At 38.1% G+C, this 18,814-nt stretch overlaps 1 protein-coding gene across 1 annotated transcript; it reads right to left on the reverse strand.

The window, feature by feature from the left end:
• Positions 1-6,620: 6,620 nt before the first annotated feature.
• On the reverse strand, positions 6,621-18,592 carry knl1 (kinetochore scaffold 1). The gene is given in 32 exon segments (XM_088403434.1): positions 6,621-7,365; positions 7,613-7,738; positions 7,821-7,942; positions 8,044-8,153; positions 8,286-8,351; positions 8,787-8,878; positions 8,981-9,085; positions 9,199-9,238; positions 9,325-9,384; positions 9,660-9,744; positions 9,829-9,945; positions 10,244-10,334; positions 10,432-10,547; positions 10,614-10,712; positions 10,809-10,864; positions 10,932-11,064; positions 11,146-13,530; positions 13,701-13,738; positions 13,815-14,352; positions 14,686-14,729; positions 14,826-14,866; positions 15,020-15,035; positions 15,143-15,851; positions 15,959-16,011; positions 16,102-16,145; positions 16,226-16,241; positions 16,334-16,398; positions 16,478-16,560; positions 16,634-16,693; positions 16,938-16,977; positions 17,065-17,106; positions 18,465-18,592. Coding segments are annotated over 31 exon segments (5,676 nt in total). The 5' UTR covers positions 17,094-17,106; positions 18,465-18,592; the 3' UTR covers positions 6,621-7,268.
• Positions 18,593-18,814: the final 222 nt, after the last annotated feature.

Consider the following 18,814-nt stretch of genomic DNA (forward strand, 5'->3'; position numbering starts at 1 on the left):
ATATATATATATATATATATATATATATATATATATATATATATATATATATATATATACAATAACTTTGGCCAAAGAATTAGTCATTTCAGTGCTTGCACTGAGATGAAAAAAGTTAACTTCTAGCAAGCTTTTAAACGTTCCAATAGCTTTACTTATTTTGACATTTTTCGCTGTAAAAAGTTAACATTTATCTGACGAATTATTTTCAAGTACAATTAATACACTTTTTCCTCTAGCTGTTGTATGAAAATGACATCACCTGTCCGCAAGACTCAGTAACGACCAATCACGACACACCTTTTGGTCATGTGATCTTCACACGCTGAACTGATGTCCAAAGCAAGTGTCAAATCTGTTAAAACTGATAAAACGATCACTTTTTCCCTTTGAAAACAGATAAATATTGTGAAATAAGAAAGATAGATGCTAAAATAACTACAAGTAACAACTTGTGTGCATGTTTATTTTAAATGAGACATTTTCTGGACATTGATAGTTTTAAGACAATTTGCTTGTCATTAATTCTTGGAGCCAACATTACATATTCTTTGAAAAAAAATAACGTTAGGACTTTTATCTCGACTTATATGATTTATGAGATTTACTCCCATCCCGTAACTTGAAATAATTATATACTGCATTTAAATATATCTGTTATGTGTTTTATCCAAGAGGTCATGGAAGCCCTTTTCTGACCCCGACCTTGAAAACGACGGGTGGGTTAAGATGATGTCAGCCCGGCGTATTAATAAAAGCAGTAGAATGGAACGGCATCTGTAGACACCCAATCTCAATTGAACGAACTTCCTTCGTCAAATGAACCTCCCACCACACAAGGGCAGGACGTAACACATTTGTGAGCTGATTTACATCAAAATAAATATAGGCCAAGGCGAAACAATGAGTGCACCCGTAAGAGGAACACGTCGTCTCTCCTCTGGGCAAGTCCAAATTATACTGCCTGATCCGGCCAAGCTGCTGGGCACGATAAGAAGGGAGGTCCTGTTGAGTGAAGGTATTGTGCGAAACTCACACTGCGGTGGCACACTTGGAAAAGCGACATAAATAAACCCTATAGCGGTGATGTGATTGAACGGCGAAGTGGAAACTTTGACAAATGAACATGGCTTCAGATGTATAGGCTCTCCATCACTCCACTCCTCCATCCAGTCAGGCCACTTTACAATGCCAAGAAACTCATAGTATTTGTCTTCATCAATGACGTGGCTACTTGACTGTAGACGGTGTTTTAAACATCTGTCTCCCCATTTTTTGTTTTTAAAGTATTTGACCAAAGGAGTTTCTAAAAAATGGCTGGTACTTAATGAATGAACTGCTAAAGTAATCAATTACCTCTGGTAGTTAAGTCATAAATGAATCAATGACTTTAGGTGATTGTGTACTAACTTTAAGGTACTTTAGAATTTTACGTAAATAATTACTTTAATATTTAGTTGCCTAAATTTGGTTCCAGACATTTTTAGATCCTCCTTTAGTCAAAAACCTAAAGAATTGAAGTAATCAATTATTGTTTGTTTGCTTGTTTTATGATTGTATTTGCAATATTATTTTACTGTACAACACTTTGTACAATGGTCATTTTCAATGTTCTTTATAAATAAAATATGACTTGAATTTAGCCAAACACTTCTTTTTTTTAAGAAATTCGAAATCTGTGATTGAATGTCAAGACTGTTTAAAAAAAATAATCTGTTGGTTACAATTTCGATTTATTAATCAGGTTTTTAAAAAAGGTTTAAATTTCTAACTGACAAAAAAAAGTCATTTTATCAAATTAGGATTGAAGAAAACAATTTTCTTATGATTTGGTTGTTGGTTTGGTCGGTGACATAATAAGTATTAAGTATATAACTTTACTGAAGTGTCAAGACAGATTTTTTTTTTTTTTTTTAAATAATAAAAGGCCACCTTTATCAACTTCTATCCTTCTTCCGGGCCTCACTGGAACGTCGCCCTCAAAAACAAAGGATTCCAAAAATCTTATCAGCTACTGCTGGGGCACCCATAACGTGTTAATCCCATCCTTCCAAGAACATGTGGGTGCCAGGCCCTGGAAGTCATGAGCAATTACTGCTTGCAAGAACCTGACAGAGACCAGGCCGCATGGGGTTTAAGACCACGCAAAACCTGGAGCCTTCTCATGTCGTCAAACCTTCTCTTCTGTCTGTCTACTCTTTCAACGTCTTCTTTGAAAGTCTTGTGTCTTACGGTCTTTTGAAAGCTTTAAAAATGGTGAAAATAAATCATATTACCGCTTTAATGGGCGAGGACCATATATAGTCAACGGAGTTAAAAGCACCGCACACCTCACATGTGAGTGATGATAATCAAAATTGTACAGTAAACATCATGAAAAACAATGCATGCATGTGAGTAGAAATGTATGTGTACATAAATCCTGTTTCAATGTTTGCACATGACCGTCACTCATTTTACCAACAACAGTCACAAGCTGTTTACATGCTAGTCGCTATCAAACATAGGACCCACGTATGGGAAAATCCAAATTAAACTGCCTGATTTGGCCAAGCGGCTGGGTACGATAAGAAGGGAGGTCGTGTTGAGATCTTTTCACCAAATTTCACTTTCATGTTTACTTCCAGCCTGCAAACGGGTTTAATCAGTGAAGGAAGAAAGGAAAGAAAATGAGAGAAAAAGAAAAGGGATGCGAAGGACGGAGAGAAAAAGAGGAAAGAAGGAAGGAAGGAGAGAAAGAGGAAGGAATGGAAAGGAGGAAAAATGTGAAGGAAGGAGAAGGAAGGTGGAAGAAAGGAAGGGAACCAAGGGAAAACAACTGAATAAGGGAAGTGAGGAAGGATGAAGGGAAGGAAACAGTGAAGGATGGAGAGAAAAAGGGAAGGAATGAAGGGAAAAAAAGGAACAAAGAACTAGGTAGGAAGGAAGGAAGTGTGGGAGGAAGGAAGAAAAAAAGGAGCGAGCAGTGAAGGAAGGAAGTAAAGAAAAGGAGGCAACTTTCACGGGCCACATAAAATAATGCGGCAGGCCGGATCTGGCCCCCGGGCCTTGAGTTTGACACCGGTGCTCTATGTGGCTCGCGAGATAAAACGGGTTTGACACCCGTTTGTGTACAAAAGGTATCGCAACCGGTCTTCTCAGACTACAAATAATGCCCTATTCGGGATACGGTTTCCATGCAGTTTGAAAGGTCGTGGGAAGACAATCAGAAAATATAAGATGAGACGTAAACGGGGCGACATTTGTAACTGTGGAAACTTTGGACTGCTCCTTATTTTAAAGGAAATCTCTCCACTGGGCTATCCATAGCAGAGTTTATCAGTAAGGGTCAAGCAGGGATTTGGGTTGGAGCCTCAGGGAATGCACTTAGCCAAGGTGGCTGTGGTGCCCCTGTTAGCAGGCTGCAAGTTGGGTGTTTAGCCACCGCTCGCCTTGGTTGCCGGATCCTTCAAGGCACTTACCGGGCAAAAAAAATCAATAAATAAAAAGGCGTGTGTCAAATGCACATTTGATGGTGGAGAAAGAAAACATGATGGATGGTAGGAATAAAAACTGACAGTGACGTTCATCAAAGTGATCAAGCTTTGTTGTTATAACAAAGTATAGTGGGCCCCCAATTAACGAACCCCCTGTCTTACGTATTTTTCATCATACAACGTGGACCGTGGTGTTTTTTTGTCCCCCTCTTACGCACAAACCTTTCGTCTTACAAACCATCCAACACGCCGGTCAGTGTGTCCGCACTATTTTTTTCGCTTTGCTGCATCAACAAAAACAACTTTTCTCGCATGTCACGGAAATGCAGATATGCTATTGGTCGATTAAGGCAGTCACAGAGATGCCGAAGTGCTATTGGCCGGCGTCACGTCAATCACAGAAATGCCGATATGCTATTGGCCGAACGCTCTCATCTAGCTTGATGGCACGAGCTGGTCGGTGTGTTGTGAAGACTTTGCAAACTTTTATCTGTTAGACATGGCTTCTAAAATTGCAAGTGGCGGTAAAGGAAGAAGTAAGAGGATGATGACAATAGAAACCAAGCAGGAGATAATAAAAAAATACGAAGGAGGCGCACGCATAGTTAACCTTGCTAGTGAGTATGGCCGTAACCACTCGGCAATCTTCTAAGGGCAAGACTTTCCTTGCCAGGGGACGGACCTCGGTCAACAACAAAATTAAGAGGCTTCTTCTTTTATGGATTAAAGAGAAGGAAATCGCCGATGATATGTTCTCGTTTGAGAAAAGTTCTCGTTGAAGAAAATAAATAAATAAATTCTGCGGTTTGGTCTCTGCTCCCCTCCGCCTCCACCCAGCTCAAGTCACGTCGCCCCCAAAGGTAAATGTCATTTTTCCTTTGTATATTTATGTTATTTAACTGTACAGTAGATTATGTTACTAATTTTTAATATGTGTATAAAGTTGTGCTGTTTTTACCTAAGGTTTTTGCGCGCATTCACTAATTAACATAGGTTTGGATTGCCCGTCATACGAGCAATTAGAGTTACCAGCATAGCCGCTGAACGGATTATGTTCGTAACACGGGGGCCCACTGTATATTCAAGATGCATCTATGTGCCTGTAAGATAAATTTGATGAATTCCCCCTTAGAAAACGTCGTTAATTTTGCAGTTTGTCATAACTAAAGTTACAATACTGTTGAGCGATTGTCAAAAGGTCCCCAGTGAGGCCAAAAGCGGCAGCTGCTGTGGCTCCACTTTTCCCCTGCTGAGCACGAGCCTTTTTTAACAAGGCCGCCCCATTGTCTTTTCCGAAGAATGACCAGAGAATGTGCTAACTTCCGTATGTGTGTGCGTGTGAATGCATTAAGTGGGAGGGGAAGAGAGGGTTAAGGGGAATCAGGCTGTATTCCTTCCATTCATATCCCTCTGGGAGCACATGCCACCAGAACTAATTACCTGCCTGCAAGGACCAATTAAGTCGGCCCCCTAATGCCATATAACAAGATAACTTCAGCTGTCCGGGAGGCGCGCAGCAGTGCGTTGGTAGGGGGTAGCTTCTCTGATCATGCAGGACATGAGAACGCCGCGTTGCTATTTGGAGTCAATTTGGACAAATAGCAATGTACTGTATAAATGCACACTAAGCATATAAAGATGCCTGGCCCAGCAGGGAATAACCGGAATGGGCACATTATCACTTATAACACAGTGGATCTCGTTTTTGATGAAAATGTCAACTTGCAGTTGTATTTCGAAGTAATGCTGAACTTACTTGATTCTCATTGATATCCCAAATATCTCCGCTCAACTAACATAATAAATGATAGAAGCTCCCTTCAGCGATCCAATCTCGCCGATGTCCATAGTAACCTCAAAGATGTAACCACTATCAAATGTTTATCAGCCAAGTATCGTCTGATGGAAAATTGCGCCACTGATGACAATACACAACCAAATAAAATTTTAGAAAATAAAGGCGTATGACGTTGTGTAAAAGGAGTCACCATTAATTTAGCAATGATAAAAATGGTAAGTATACAGTATATTTATGGGGGCATGTTGTGATTTACAAATAATAAAAGTACTCAAGTTGCTTTTTTTCAAGATGTAACCACTATCAAATGTTTATCAGCCAAGTATCGTCTGATGGAAAATTGCGCCACTGATGACAATACACAACCAAATAAAATTTTAGAAAATAAAGGCGTATGACGTTGTGTAAAAGGAGTCACCATTAATTTAGCAATGATAAAAATGGTAAGTATACAGTATATTTATGGGGGCATGTTGTGATTTACAAATAATAAAAGTACTCAAGTTGCTTTTTTGTTCCAGTTAATTTGCTCTTAATTTGAAAAATGTACAGTTTCCGCCACCAACAAATGTAGTATTATATTTGTTTCAAGGTACATTACAAAATATTCAACTATGCTTATACCCCCGAAGTACCCCTGGGGTACATGTAACCCCATCTGAGAACCAATGGTCTATAGGATTTAGATAAGGAAAAAGTATGTAAATTGGAATAAAAGTAAACAAACCAACATGGCAAAACATTTTGTAAATTTAACACGCAAGCAACAAAACAAAATCATCATCAGTTTAAAGACAAAACAAGGGGCATTGTAAATAGCCCACTGCAAGGTATGCGTGAAATCAACACTCACCGCAGCAAAACGCATTTTTTTTTCAGTTCTATGTTGATGCCTGGGTCCCAGCAACACATCCAACCTTGTATTGGCTTTCAATCTTCCCAAACTAATTTCAGCTCCGTTTCCCTTGTAATTGTTGATGTCGGTTGAGACTGACGAGATTACTACAGTGAAAAAGTGCTTTTAGGTGTGAGAATAAAAAGATTTAAACAGGTTGCCTGAAGACAAATGTTCCACCTAATAGAATTAGTACCCGCTATTGACGTTGTAGGCCCTTTCAGACACCTCTAAATCAGGATAAAGCTGTTACCTGGGAAGGAAAACCGTATGATTCATATTTATGATGTGGTGTGAAAACATATTCAGGGTGTTTTTGTGCGGGCAAACAGTTCTGTAAAAGTTGATAGTTATGTTGTCTGAGCCAGATAGAACATATTGTACATGTAACATACAACTTCTTTATTGTAATAATTGCAAGTACAGTATATCCTTCTTAATAGGTGCTGTTGACCACGCATAATTGACGCTATATAGTCCACAAAGTGATTGCCCATACAAACGAGCCAGAGTTTGAGTATTTGATTATTAATATGTACGGATATACTAAGCCAATCACTGAAAATTTAAAAGTTAGGGTCAAGTAAGCCCTTATCTATATGTACTATGTGCAACCACTAGCCTAAAATCGCTATAGAAGAAAAGCACTAGTTTTCAGTCATTCAAGGATGATGATCTAGCACTGCCCTCTGCTGTCGACTGAACGGGACGTCAATATAGCTTTAGGCGTAAAATGTTTACATCACGTGACCAAACTCAGGACCCATTACACTGGTGACGTTGTTGCCAATAAAAAGGAATAGGATGATTACTTTTCATCATTATATCATAAAGAACCAATAGAAATATTTCTCAATAAAAAAGAAAAACAGTCAACCATCCTAATCGTAAGCATTATTATAACCTGATGGTGCTTTGAGACATACTGAACTGCCTCCTAAAAACCTGCTTGATGTGGTTGCAGGTGATAGGTGGGTCAAGGGCAGAAGAGGCAACGAAATGGTCTCCCCTAATAGTGCATTTCAAGTTGATGGTTAAGCAAGCCACCTTTTGGCCTGAAGAAATATTTACATCAATTCTTCAAGCGTCAAGCTTGACTTCAACAAAGTCGCTCAGAATGAATCTTTTTGACAATCTTTGTCAAGAGCTTCTTGGCTGGAGTGAATGATTCCACAATCTGCTCAATGTGCTCGCTCCTGTACACATAAACAATGTCAATGAGAACGTAGATAGTGAAATTTTATCTTTTGCTCAGGGGTGCCCAAAATTTGTCTTTTAAGGACCACAAATAGAAATGAAAAGGATGCAAGGTCTACTTTGACGTTTAAGTTCATTACTCACCAACATCAATTGTTTTACTACGTGCCAAAAAATGACTAGCGTGCCATAAATAGCCCTGATACATTGTTTGGACACCCCTGATATAATTTTGATCACACTTACGTTGTGTCCCCAAAGATGTTTTTGAAGCCATGCACTTGTAGAACATAGTGCTGTCTGGTCATGCTGACTGACAAGGTGACCTCAAACTTTGAACGCCTCCTAACACTGCTGAAGACAATATTTACCCTAGAACAAGACAACATTATTTGAATGAAACGTGCAATAATGAAGACACCTGCATAAAAGTGAAAGACTGTGATAAACTTACAGAGTGTCCTCACAGCAAATGTCGACGATATCGAGCCGTAAACCTCCCCACATTTTCAGCAGCCGTAACTCCTCCCCCAAGAGACGGCAGGCAGCCACCACCAAGGACACTTCATGGAGCAGCTGCACATAATAGGACGAATAAAACAATGGTAACATGCCACGGCATCCACACCCACGTTCATCGGAAAACCAATATGGGACTGTGATCCATCCATTCAGACCTTTGGAATGGAACTACTTGTTGGGTACTTCTCCACCCAGGCTGTTTCACGCCCGAGGTACTGAGAGAGCAGCTTGTGAACCAAGCATATGTGATTCGGCGACTTTTCATCTAGATACAAAAATCAAACGTCAATGAAAGAAGAAAATGTGATCTAGCATGACTTGAAGCAAAGGCACCGGGTGGATGAGACCGCAAATGGAAACGCGTTTTCATCCATCACCAAAAACTGGTTTTCCTTACCATCAAGGCGAAATTGGAAATTGATCTGTGACGTTTTACGCTCAGGTTCCTTATCGGTGCTATTTCCTACAAAACAAAGACGGCACATTTAATGTCTCTCCACCCACATTCCAAAATAATGCATCTTTGGTTCTCTGTAGACTTTAGTCTAAATTATCCATCGATGCGAATGTGAATGGTTAAATAATATTTGAACTTTTATTTGTAAACATTGTTCTCAAAATTTGGGTTAGTCCATCAGCAGCCATAAAATCATGACTTCTCCTGAAAAGTGAAAAAAAAATATTATATATATATATATATATATATATATATATATATATATATATATATATATATATATATATATATATACACATATATATATATATACACACACACATACACATATACACATACATATATATATATATATACATATATATACATATATATATATATATATATATATATATATATATATATATATATATATATACACACACACACACATATACATACCTGCATGCACCACCTGCAAATGCAATGTGCCATAGAGGAAAGTGTACAAAGTGTAGTTTTCTGTCTTTTCCCTAAATCGCCATTCATGGAGCCTGAGAAAAACATTTACAAAAAAAAATATATCTGTGGCGGGTCTGAGGACAAAATTAAGCAGTATATACATAGTGTAGGAAGTCATGAAAAAAGAAACTGACATATCGAGTACGCGGATGGTGCTCTGAAGATTTTCTGTCTCGGCTTTCAGATTGCTCAACTTTTTAGAAGCCTGATTTTTCTGCACCTCTGTTTCATGCAATTGTCTGTGGAAAGGGGTGAAAATAATGTAGACACCGTACTTGAAATAAATTCAAATACCAACTGACATAACACTGCATGTTTGTTTCGAAAGGCATTGAACAGATGATCAGTTTACCGATTTTTGTCATCCAAAGCATCATTAAGATTCTTCAATTCTGTTGAAGAAATCCCAATTATTTTCATTTTCAACTGTGTTTCATATGTATACAGTAAATTAAATGTTAACAGTGTGCTAGCTTACCTTCTTCGAGTGATGCTAGACTTGGCATGTTTTCAGTTCCTCCTTCAATTGCTGCTAATTCTGTACGGGGGGGGCAATGTAAGGATATGCAACAGCAATCTATAACCCTCTGCTACAACTAGTACTTAGATTCTATAGCGCAAGAGTAAAAAAAAAAAAAAATGGTGTCAGCGACAATCAAGTTGCTCCTAAAGACAAGCTAGCTGAGGATAAGATGATTTGACCCTTGCAATAGGGAACACCACAGTAAATAACACAAAACAAATACAAACAACTAGCTAAATTGAACACATTAAATATAAATGTGAATATTTTTTTTCCAAAGAATGCAGTACCTGCTTCCAAATCAGCAATACAATCATCCAGATTGTTGATCATCTCATGACATTCAACTGCACTGGTTAATTTTTGTTGCTCGTCCTGAAAAGAAAATCAAATTTGTCACAAGATATTTATTCAGTCTTGACAGTAAAATTATGTATTGATGTTGAAATGTCTAGTTACCGTAAGAGTCTGCAACAGGTTTGAGTACAGGACCTCCTTCATTTCATGAGCGCGGATTTTGCTCATCTTTCTGAAGAAATTGTTTCTTTCTTTAAGTTTCATGCCAAAAGTTATGATCTGTTGATTGAAAACAAAAGCAGTGATCTTATTCTACCTTATTATTATCTATCATGTAAATAAAATATTCTATCTCAACATGTGTCAGGTGTCTTTCTGGAATGAACAGTTTTACTTGTTGTTGTTTAGTCATAGTGTTTCGTGTGTCTTTATTTGAGAGACAGTAAAAAATATTAAAAACTTGTTTCATAATGGCTATGAATGTTTGATGCAAGAAGTTGGGGTGAACAGTGGGCAAAAGGCATGTTTTTTTTTTTAAACTTTTGGAGAAGCATGACAGAAAAAAAGAACGCGATACCTCCTCATTCGAAAACGTTTTCAGATCTTCCCACAAACGTTTATTGACGACCTTGAGAGGTTTGTTTAAGTCCTGTGTTCTGCAGTTCAACCTGAGAAGACAAAAGCGCAGTATGTCTTGTAAAGCCTTTAAGATATTGTACTTTATTTTAGTCGCGTTTACGACCATAGCCAACAAAAACCTCTTACTTTTCCACCTTTTCGGAGAGGATCTTAAAATCGGCTTCATAGACCATTTGCATCGGAAGATGAATATGTCGGTTTCTTAATGCAGTCCTTGCTGAGCAACCAGTGGCAGATGAAAGCTGAGCACAACAATAAAATCCACATTACTGCATGTTAGTTTGTTTATTGTGACTGTATAAACTTACTCTGTCAGAAAGGATGCTTTTCCGGGGTTCATGAATCACAAAGTCTATGTTGAAGAGTCGAAAGAACTCTTGAAGTGTGATACTGCCATCCTTTAATTTCTGTAAAATAAATGAAATATAATCCCTGAGATTTTGAGGGGGAGGTACAAGTCATGAAATCCGAATTTTGGATCTTAGAAAAAAACAAAAACAAACCTGTACATCATCATCTCCAAGATGGAATTCCAACATGCTCTGTTTGCAAGCTGAAACTAACAAAACAAACACAGATATAATTAAAAGAAAAAAAAAAAAGAACATTTATGCACCAGGTCTTACTCGAGTTAAAAGTAGCATCACATTGGCTGTTGTTTGAGTGAGCACTGCTGGAAGACTCCATAGTCTGGTTTGACATGCTAGGAACTGCAGTGATCTTGACATGGTCATATTCCAGAACATGATCCGGTATTTCCTGGTAAGAAATCAAACATGGGGATATTTTATTATCTGATAAATTAGCAAGCAAAATGCCTAGTTTTAGAAAAGGACCCACTGTTGCAACGTTCTCAGGGACCATCACACTGAATTCCTTCATTTTCTTTTCATCCCCTGTATTGTTTTCACCTGATGGAAAGCATCTTTTAATTCCCCGGACAATAACTGGACTGTTTTGTTCGAAAACATTTTCCAGTAGGGTTTCCTCTAAGTGGAATTCTTCAAAAGGGATCATGTTTTCTGAGCTTTTCGGAGGACTTTTGGTGTCCAGTGTTTCAGATAAATCTTCGCAGCTACCAAGCTCTTCATCGTGAATGTAAGTCACATCATCATTATTCCACTTGTTTAGTATATCGGTAACATTTTCGGTTGCCGCCTTCTTTGATTTATCAACGATTTTTCTTTGAGGGAGTTTTGGCTTAAAGCATCCCGTTGACAGTCTGGACATCAGCTCTGTTGTCTTAAATTTGAAAGGAGTTCCCTCAATTATGGACTCTTGCGGACAGTTTTGTGGAACCTCATCCCCTGTGTTTCCTAAACCCATTTTAACATCCGCCACAAATTCGGGTTTGTCTTCATTTTTTGTGCTTTTGTCTACATCAGGGTCCAAATAAGGCAAAGCTACAGTGCAGCTCTCTGAAGCATTAATCTCAGGTTCTGCGTTCATCGCACAGCTCAAGCGCCTCAGTTTTGATTGAAGATCAGCAACACTCAATCGTCGAGACGGTATGACGTTAACATGCTGTTGAGCAGCTGATTCAAAATGCTTTTCAATGTGTGCAGTGGGACTTTGTGTCACATCCGTTGCTTCGTCATTTGCTGAAAACCTGACAGTTTTTTCTCCTCCATCGGGTAAAAAGGGAACATTTTTGCATGGGCCTGGTTTGAAGGGTGTATCGATCATTGTGGAGAGACTTTGCGTCAAATCCATTGCAGCATCATTTGCTGAGAGCTTCAAGGTTTTGTCTCCCTCAGGAAGCTCATTGTTGGGTGCTCCTGATTCCAAATGTGTATCAATCTTTGCGGCCAGGTTTCCTGTCATATCCATTGCTGCAGCATTTGCTGAAAACCAAATTGTTTTTTCTCCTTCAGCAGGAGCATTTTTGTGTATTCTTGATTCGAACTGAGTATCAATCTTTGTGGTCAGATTTCCTGTGATATCCATTGTGGCATCATTTCCTGAAAACTTTTTTTCTCCTCCATCAGGTAGAGAGTGTACATTTTTATATGCTCTTGGGTCAAAAGGAGTATCAATTGTAGTGACGAGGCCTTGCGTCCGATCCATCACTGCGTCATTTGCGGTAAACCTCATCGTTTCCTCTCCTCCAGCAGGTACAGAGTGGACATTTTTGAGTGCGTTTCGTTCCAAAGGAGTATCGATCATTGCGGTAAGACTTTGCGTGATATCAATTGCTGCATCATTTGCTGAAAACCTGATTGTTTTTTCTCCCCAAGCAGGTGCAAAGTGGCCATTTTCGTGTGTGCTTGAGTTAATGGGAGTATCAATCATTGTGGTGAGGCTTTGAGTAAGATCCATCAGTGCGTCATTTGCTGAAAACCTGATAGTTTTTTCTCCTCTAGCAGATACAGAATGGACATTTTTGTTTGCTCTTTGGTCAAAGGGCGTATCAATCATTGTGGTGAGGCTTTGCGTCACATCCATTGCTCCGTCATTTACAGAAAACCTGATTGTTTCTTGTCCTCCAGTAGGTATAGAGGGGATATTCTTGCATACGCTTTGTTTGAACTGAGTATCGATGATTGAGGTGCGGGTTTGTGTCATATCCATAACGCCGTCATTTCCGGAAAACCTGATTGTTTTTTCTTCTCCAGTAGGGAAGGAGAGGACATTCTTGGGTACTCCTGGTTTGTACACTGTATCAATTATTGTGGTGACGTTTTGAGTCACATCCATTGCTCCGTCATTTACAGAAAACCTGATTGTTTTTTGTCCTCCAGTAGGTACAGAGGGGATATTCTTGCATACTCTTTGTTTGAACTGAGTATCGATGATTGAGGTGCGGGTTTGTGTCATATCCATAACGCCGTCATTTCCTGAAAACCTGATTGTTTTTTCTTCTCCAGTAGGGAAGGAGTGGACATTTTTGGGTACTCCTGGTTTGTACTCTGTATCAATTATTGTGGTGACGTTTTGAGTCATATCCATGGCTGCATCGCTTGCTGAAAATCTAATAGTATTCTCTCGCCCAGCAGGTATAATTTTCCATGCGTCTGGTTCAAATGGCGTATCAATGTTTCCGGTAAGACCTTGGGTCACATCCATGTCAGCATCCTTTACTGATCTTTCGGTGCTGGTAGGTACAGTGACTAGAATTTTGTGTGACTGCATTGTGTTTCCAGGGCGACTTTGAGTCACATCCAAGTTGTCAGCTGTAAATGTCACTGCTTGCTCCGTGCAGTCCTCTTCAGAGTCAGAAATAATCTGTGAAAAAAACAGGGAATGAGTTTGACACCCCTGCTGTAGATGAACAATACATAAATTGCAATTAAAAAAAAAAATAGTCAACATGGATAATTTCCTGGGGCATAGTTGTTTAAGACATTATTAATCAGATATCACTTTTATAGCACAATAATAATAGAGAAACTTACCTGATGTTTCAAAGACTGCTTCAACATGGTTTCTCTCCCTAAAAGCACAGAAAAAAATTGATATGCATTTCAGACATATCATTAGAAATGATTGTAATATTAGAATGAGTGTACCTGCATTGTAAGATGACCTCTGTTTATCAGAGAACAGAGGATGAAATGGGGTTTGTGCACCATGAGGATGTATCTTATGCACAGGTAAGTGGTGCTGAAGAGGCTCATCAATCTTTGTGATATTGCCCGTTTGAAATCCTGTCATATTCGCGCACAGCTCATTTCTGGCACAGATTGGATCTTCGTTGAAGGGCTGTTCATTTTCCCTAACCAGAGGATTAATTTTAGTCATTCCAGCTTGTCCGGGATTTAATTTTGGGCCTTGTGGTTTGAAAATGTTTGCAAGGAATTTTTCAAATTTGGGGCTCAATGTTACTTCAGATGAAACAGGTTGGCCAGTAGTCTCCCTGTGTTTCATTTCCATGGATGATGCAAAATGGCTTGCTGTTCCTCCACAGAGAAAACTGTTCATCTTTGGAACTGGGGTAGGTGACATCAATGCTGTGATTTTAGAAGTATAACTTTGCGTCATGTCCATACAGGCGTCACCTGCCGTGAACCGTATAGTTTCCTCTGTGGGTTTTTCTTTTAAAATGTCCTGAAAAGAAAAAAAAATGCCATCACATAATCTGCAATCCGTGTTATATTTTCAATTAACCTGAAAGCATCATGAAATTTAAGTGTTTAGTAATGTAAAAATCAAATGATCTAAATCCCAGTAAGATGTCAGATTTGTGGTTTGTGGAAGGAAAAAAATTTCTAAAGTAAATATTTACATACTTTGAACATTTTCTAAAAGATGAAGCTGGCTTAAAAAAAAACAGTTTTGACTGCCTTGTCCATTATCTTTATTTTCAATAGATATAAAAAAATAACAACAATAAAGGCAACAAATTATAAATAATTAGGGAAGCAGAATTTTAAAACTTACCCTTTGCCATGCATGAAAAATATTACTCTTCAAAGACATCGTATCTAAAAAAGTAAAGCATCAGTTGATACAAACAGCATTAAAACGGTAAAATTATTATACACAATGCATCTTTTATGGCTAAATAAAAAACAACATACCATTCATCCGAAGAGTCGCTTCTTCAGCATCATCCTCCAACCTTATGGGGATAAAACAGAATATTTGCTCTTAACAACAATTTTATATACAATAAGATCTGTTTCAGAACAATTACAAAAGTTCTGTCAGGTAGTTCCTTGAAATATAATGAAGTAAAAATGCCTGACTGGTGTAAGAGTGTAATCAAACATACCTGTTTACAAAAGCAGCTTTTGTGAAGGAAAAAAAAAAGGGGGGGGGGGGGGGGGGCATTTAACCAAAGATGCTTAAATTGAAATAAAGTTATGATGAGTAAATCAATTGGAAATATAAGTACCTTTTGGATTGGATGATCCCAATTCCATTTTGGACTGTTTCTGCAGGGTCTTTGATTCATCTTTTGCTTGGGATGCAGTATCAGACTGGGAATACATTTCTCGCGAGGGAAAAAGACACTGAAAAGGATCATTCGCATCATCGGTTAATCCTGCAATGTGGCTTGTAACGGTCACATCAGTCTTGCAATGATCAGTATTTTCTGAGAGTCCAATATCCCTGTTCTTATGGGATGATTTTTCTATTTCAGAATAAATCAAGGTTGGAGCTTGATTTTCCTTATCCACATCTACCTTCTGGGTTTTAATCTGGGTAATGTTCATTTCCAACGCGGTTTCGGAAAGTCTTGCTTTTGATCTTTGTGATTTTGAAAGACTTTCGTGGAAGCTGTTGGAGGAGGGGTCACAACTCATTACTGATGACATAAAATTGAGATCTGTGACTCTGCCAGCGCATGGCATTTTTGACTCTTTCGCAACATTCTCGTCATGGCTGAGGCTCATATCCATGGTTTTGCCATCGGCTGAGAAAAAGATTGTGTTCTCTCCACAAGGAAGCAAAGTGCTTCTATTTTTCAGGGCAGCATCTGCAAGATAGTCTTCATTATCGGCAATGTTGACAGTATGACTCTGGGTCATCTCCATGAAGCAGTCATTGTCACTATAGATCAAGGTTTTCTCTCCAAAGCCTTCCTCAAGTTGAAAGTTGACCTAAAGAGAAGTAAAATGGAAATGAAGACACCCCAAAGATTTGTAAAACATCTATGAGGAAAATTAGTGTAAGTAGCAATTAAATGGAGTAATAAAGAAAATCTCACATTTTCTTTTAAACTGGAGGCATATGGAGGTGCACTTATCAGTGGTTTCATTCCTAGATTGATTTTGGATACACATACTATATTTATAATGAACACAACAGCAAACAGCAACTGAAGAGAATTTGAAAAAAAAAAATATGTACCAATTACTTGTGGAACCCCATCTTCACCAACTGAAACACGCACACTACAACAGAGAAAATGAAAATGATACATATGATCGTTTTATTTTTGAGAAAATAAGTCCATTTGAAATATTCACTTTACCTATTTTGTGCTGGTACTGCTGAGGGGAAAAAAATGTAATAACAATTACAAAAAAGCTCAACATGCAGTAACACAGTCAATCAGAAAGACCCAATATATTTACAAGACTTTACATACTTGTAGACATTAACTCTAGGGATGGAGTTCGGATCGGGGAGGTGTTTTTCACATCCCTGGAGAAAAGTAATAAAGTATTAAGGTATATTGTCTTAATTGATTTGACAAAAAAAAAAAGTGTGTTTAATATTTTACTTGGGAAAGAGAAGGACATCATTAGCTGGGGCGAAGCTAACTCTTCTGGAATTTCTTTTATCAGTTCCTCCGGCACATTCGACCTGAATGAAATGAGTAAAAAGAAAAATGTAGTCATATTTTTACATGAATTTTAAACCAACAAAATCCATTCACCTTGTTTTCCTGCTGTTCTGGATCAGGGAACCTTACTGATTTCCTTGGGTCTTTAAGAATCTAAACGATTAAAACAATTATTGAACATACACACAGCGCACATACTGTAGTTTGTGATAATCTTTTATTCGTTGGCTTTACCGGAGGCTAGGAATAGTAATGGCCTCATCAAAGGATGCTACATTTGCCTTTTACTTTCTAGCTTAGCTTTCAGCACGTGGGGACGTCATGCATGCTGTGATCATAACATCAGACAAAGGCAACTGAATCTCCCCTGAACATTAAGTTGAATTGAATTACTCACAGAAGAAAGGCGTCTCCTGGAGGGCAATCCACTGTTTTCACTGTAAAATAAAACAAGTCAAATCACGAAACCTAATCACAGGGTGTAATTAGAACATCCTGCCAAAAGGAAAATCTTTTTGACTCACTCATTCGTGCCAGAAACCGTGGGCTCCATCTTCAACTAAACACTATAAAAAGAGTAGCAAAGCATGAAGGGAGGAATGTGACCGAAATGTGTGGTGATTTTGAGGTAGCTATTGATCAAAATATTGGAAATTATTGATCAATAATCATAAAAAAATCCTTAAAAATAATCATAGGGGTTTATTAGAAAATTACAAAGGGATTATTACAGATGATGATTACAAAGGGATTTGTGAGAGAAACAGAGGTTATAGGATGAAGGGAAGGATGTTACAGATATGTGTGGGGATTTGTGGATCTCTAACTCAACCAACCCCAGAGCTATTGGTCGATATATTGGTAAATGTTGATCAATAAGCATAAAAAAATCCTTAAAATTTGGCAAAGGGATTTATGAGAGAACCAGTGGTTGTAGCATGGGGGTTATATTGAGGTCTCTAACTCAATCAACCTCAGAGTTATTGATCAATATTTGTAATTATGGATCAATGAGCATATAATAATCATTATTAGGCAAAGTGATTTTTTTTTTGGGGGGGGCACACATTTTGTCGCATGAATGGGGGATGATGATGCTTGTAGCAATTTTTGGGGGGTATCCAAGCCAATCAGCATTTAAACTATTGATCAATGTATAAGTAAATATTGTTCAATAACTATTTATTAAATCATTAAAATTGGGAAAACTATTTATTAAAAAAACAGAGGTTGTAGCATGGTATGGAGCTTGTGATTTATTTTTGTTGCCATTTTGGAGTCTCTTACCCAACCAGCATATGAGCTATTGATAAATTATTGATAAATAATCTTTAAAAATACATCAAAAATATGCAATGTTAATCATTATTAAACCAGCAGCTTTTGCATGATGGGGCTTTGACAGATATGTGTAGTTATTTTGGAGTTTCTATACTTAACAGTCGAGTTGATACATTTTTTTTCTTTTCAGGGCATTGCACTTTGTTGACTGTCCCTGCACATTCGCTCTGTTGCCGCCTGGCGAAGCGATCAACATTATCCGTCTCGCTCGAACGGCGGCTTTTTTGTTTTTAATATTTATCCATATTTTTGAAATTGTATCTGGTAGTCCGTGTTATGATGGAGGCATAAAGGCCTCTTTGGTGTTTAGACAACGTTTTGGCTGAGAGGTATTGATCGCGAAATTCCGAATCTGCCAATATCTTGCCAACTTTACTTAAGTTAGGAAGGCGGCCTTCGATTACCGACTTTGGACAACCCCTGATCTAAAACATCCAAAAAATTGTCCCTCGAAGACCAGGACTAAACTAAAGCGCCCCGTGACAGTTTTGCCATTAAATAGGCGCACTTGGATTTGACTACTAGCATTATAGCTGGTCATTACAAAAATAAAAGCGTGGAAATATTTGAAATGCAGACATACCTTGTGGTGGCTACTTGTGAAAACTTTGTTGGTAAATATAACTTCACGTTAACAAATTATTATATCCATAGCGTCAGGTATAACGCGGAAAAGTGAACAGAATTGTAGCACTTGAGCTAACGTCAACTGGACGCTAAGTTACCGTCTGAGCTTTAATTTTACCGCCTCCTCGTCGTTCGCGCACGCGCAGTCAACTTGCAACGGTTTTATAAATTATTATTCAACCATTCTTTGATTTTTTTTTGTCAGTTATGTAAACCTACAAAATTATTTAATGATGATAAAAGTATGAAATAAAAAAAAAAAGATATATACATATGGTACTGTCAGAGTCTTGAACTGACACCGGT

The sequence above is a fragment of the Hippichthys cyanospilos genome, chromosome 20 (genome assembly GCF_059441005.1).
Source record: "Hippichthys cyanospilos isolate Australia breed blue-spotted pipefish chromosome 20, RoL_Hcya_1.0, whole genome shotgun sequence".
NCBI lineage: Eukaryota > Metazoa > Chordata > Actinopteri > Syngnathiformes > Syngnathidae > Hippichthys > Hippichthys cyanospilos.